Genomic DNA, 2,026 nt, shown 5'->3' with positions numbered 1-2,026 from the left:
AACAATGAGATCACATGGACGCAGGGAGGGGAACATCACACACTGGGGCCTGTAGGTAGGTGGGGGACTAGGGGAGGGATAGCATTAAAAGAAATACCTAGTGTAGGTGACGGGTTGACTGGTGCAGCAAACCACCATGGCACATGTATACCTATGTAACAAATCTGCACATTCTGCACATGTACCTCAGAATTTAAAGTATAATAAATAAATAAAAAAGAAAACGAGAAAATCTTAGTGTCTTTGTGTTTGGCACAGGTTTTTTAACATATGACACCAAAAGTGTGAACTATAAAAGCAAAAGTCAACTGGACTTCATCAAAATTAGAAACTTTTGCTCTTTGAAAGTTACTGTTACTCAGCATCTTTCATTCTGCCCTGGGGTGGGATGGTACAAATAGCCCATCCTGCCATATTCTCAGGAATAGAACGGGGCTCGATCCTCACCACTTGGTTAGGATGAAGATGAGAAAACCTAGGATCATCCAGGTTCTCTTGCTTCAGTAGGACCTACTTATGGATGCTAACCCCACCCCTCACTGTAGCCCACCCAGATGCATGCCTGGCACACTTCCTCTTGTCAAGTAGCAGCTAGTTACCTGCCGTGTGAGGCTTTTCCTGTCTCCCTTAGGTGGACTAAGCCACAGCTTATTTCTGGCTCCACATGGGCTTTTCAGAGCACACGCCCTGTCCACGCTTTGCAGTGGGATCTGGGGCCTTGAGCTGTGGATACCACTTGCTGCTGAGCAACTGTGGATGCTGGCTGAGTTCTGCAGGGACAAGACCCATAGCAGCCTCTCTTCCCTCTGGGCTTCCATGATGCAAACATTCCTCCAGGTTTTTTTTTTTTTTTTTTTTTTAACCAAAAACACCTTTATTTTCGTCTCCAAAGAAGAAGCTCTTTTCTTCTTTTTCCAGGATAATTATGATTAACTTACAAAAATGGGTACACATCTTCAAAGCACTTCCCTTTAACGGGAAACTTAGCTTTATGGGATTTAAACATTAGAAGGTGGGGAAAAAAAATCCATTTTCTTGTCATTAAAAGACAAAACAGAATCTAGCGTAAGTCATGGAAACTCATTCCCGCTTCAGGTCCTTCTCCTCCAGGAACCAGCATTGTTATATTATTTCCATTTAGCAAAATCTGATCTAATTTAGTAATCCTTCTTCCTTCTGGTGTGATTTCAAACTCAGTGACATCTTCCAGTACCATATTGACAAAGTCATCAAATCCTAGAAGAATACCAACAATTTCCTTATCACTCTTCATCACAATGTGAATTCTTGATCCTATACATTTGTCCACAAGCTCTAACGGCAGCAGCTGTGACGGGTTGGTAGTAGCGTTAGCCGCCATGGCTACGCCGGAAGTGGCCTCCTCCAGGTTTAGGAAAGAAGAAAGAGCAGGCATGAGAAGGAAAGTGATCTGTAACCTGTATTCCAAGGGATTGCAAACAATGCAGATCGCAGGTTATTGTCCTATCTGAGCCTCTTGGAGCTTGACTCTGAGGCTTCCTTGGATATCTATAGAAATCTGGGTAGCAGCACACAGAGCTAAGCTGAGTTACCTGATGCCTGAAGCACCTGCTCTGTATTCCTTACAGTGCTTGCTGCTCTGAACCAGCAAAGTAGAAAGCAACTTACATGGCCAATCTCAACCACATCCCCACTCCTGTCCGGTAATTTTGAATGTTCTCAACCAAAGAGATCTACCCTGCATGCTGGAAGGAGGAAGTAAACTATAGCTTGCAAAGGGGAGTTTTATTTTTTCCTTTTTGAGATGGAGTTTTGCTCTTGTTGCCCAGACTGGAGTGCAGTGGTGTGATCTCAGCTCACTGCAACCTCCGCCTCCCGGGTTCAAGTGATTCTCCTGCCTCAGCGTCCCGAGTAGCCGGGATTACAGGCACATGCCACCATGCCTGGCTAATTTTGTATTTTTAGTAGAGAGGGGGTTTCATCACGTTAGCCAGGTTGGTCTCAAACTCCTGACCTCAGGTGATCCACCCACCTTGGCCTCCCAAAG

General features: G+C 44.7%; 1 protein-coding gene across 1 annotated transcript; it reads right to left on the bottom strand.

The window, feature by feature from the left end:
• Positions 1-838: 838 nt before the first annotated feature.
• Positions 839-1,401, bottom strand: LOC117080133 (U6 snRNA-associated Sm-like protein LSm5). The gene has a single exon (XM_033204748.1). The coding sequence runs from the start codon at positions 1,358-1,360 to the stop codon at positions 1,061-1,063; it is 300 nt and encodes a 99-aa protein (XP_033060639.1). The 5' UTR covers positions 1,361-1,401; the 3' UTR covers positions 839-1,060.
• Positions 1,402-2,026: the final 625 nt, after the last annotated feature.

This window comes from Trachypithecus francoisi, unplaced genomic scaffold (genome assembly GCF_009764315.1).
Source record: "Trachypithecus francoisi isolate TF-2019V2 unplaced genomic scaffold, Tfra_2.0 Lachesis_group8, whole genome shotgun sequence".
Taxonomy (NCBI): Eukaryota; Metazoa; Chordata; class Mammalia; order Primates; family Cercopithecidae; genus Trachypithecus; species Trachypithecus francoisi.
Note: the sequence above shows the minus strand (reverse complement) of the source record. Positions and strands in the feature narration are given on the sequence as shown.

Coding starts and splice junctions, on each gene's coding strand:
- LOC117080133 (XM_033204748.1), bottom strand. CDS start 1,360: ATGGCGGCTAACGCTACTACCAACCCGTCACAGCTGCTGCCGTTAGAG.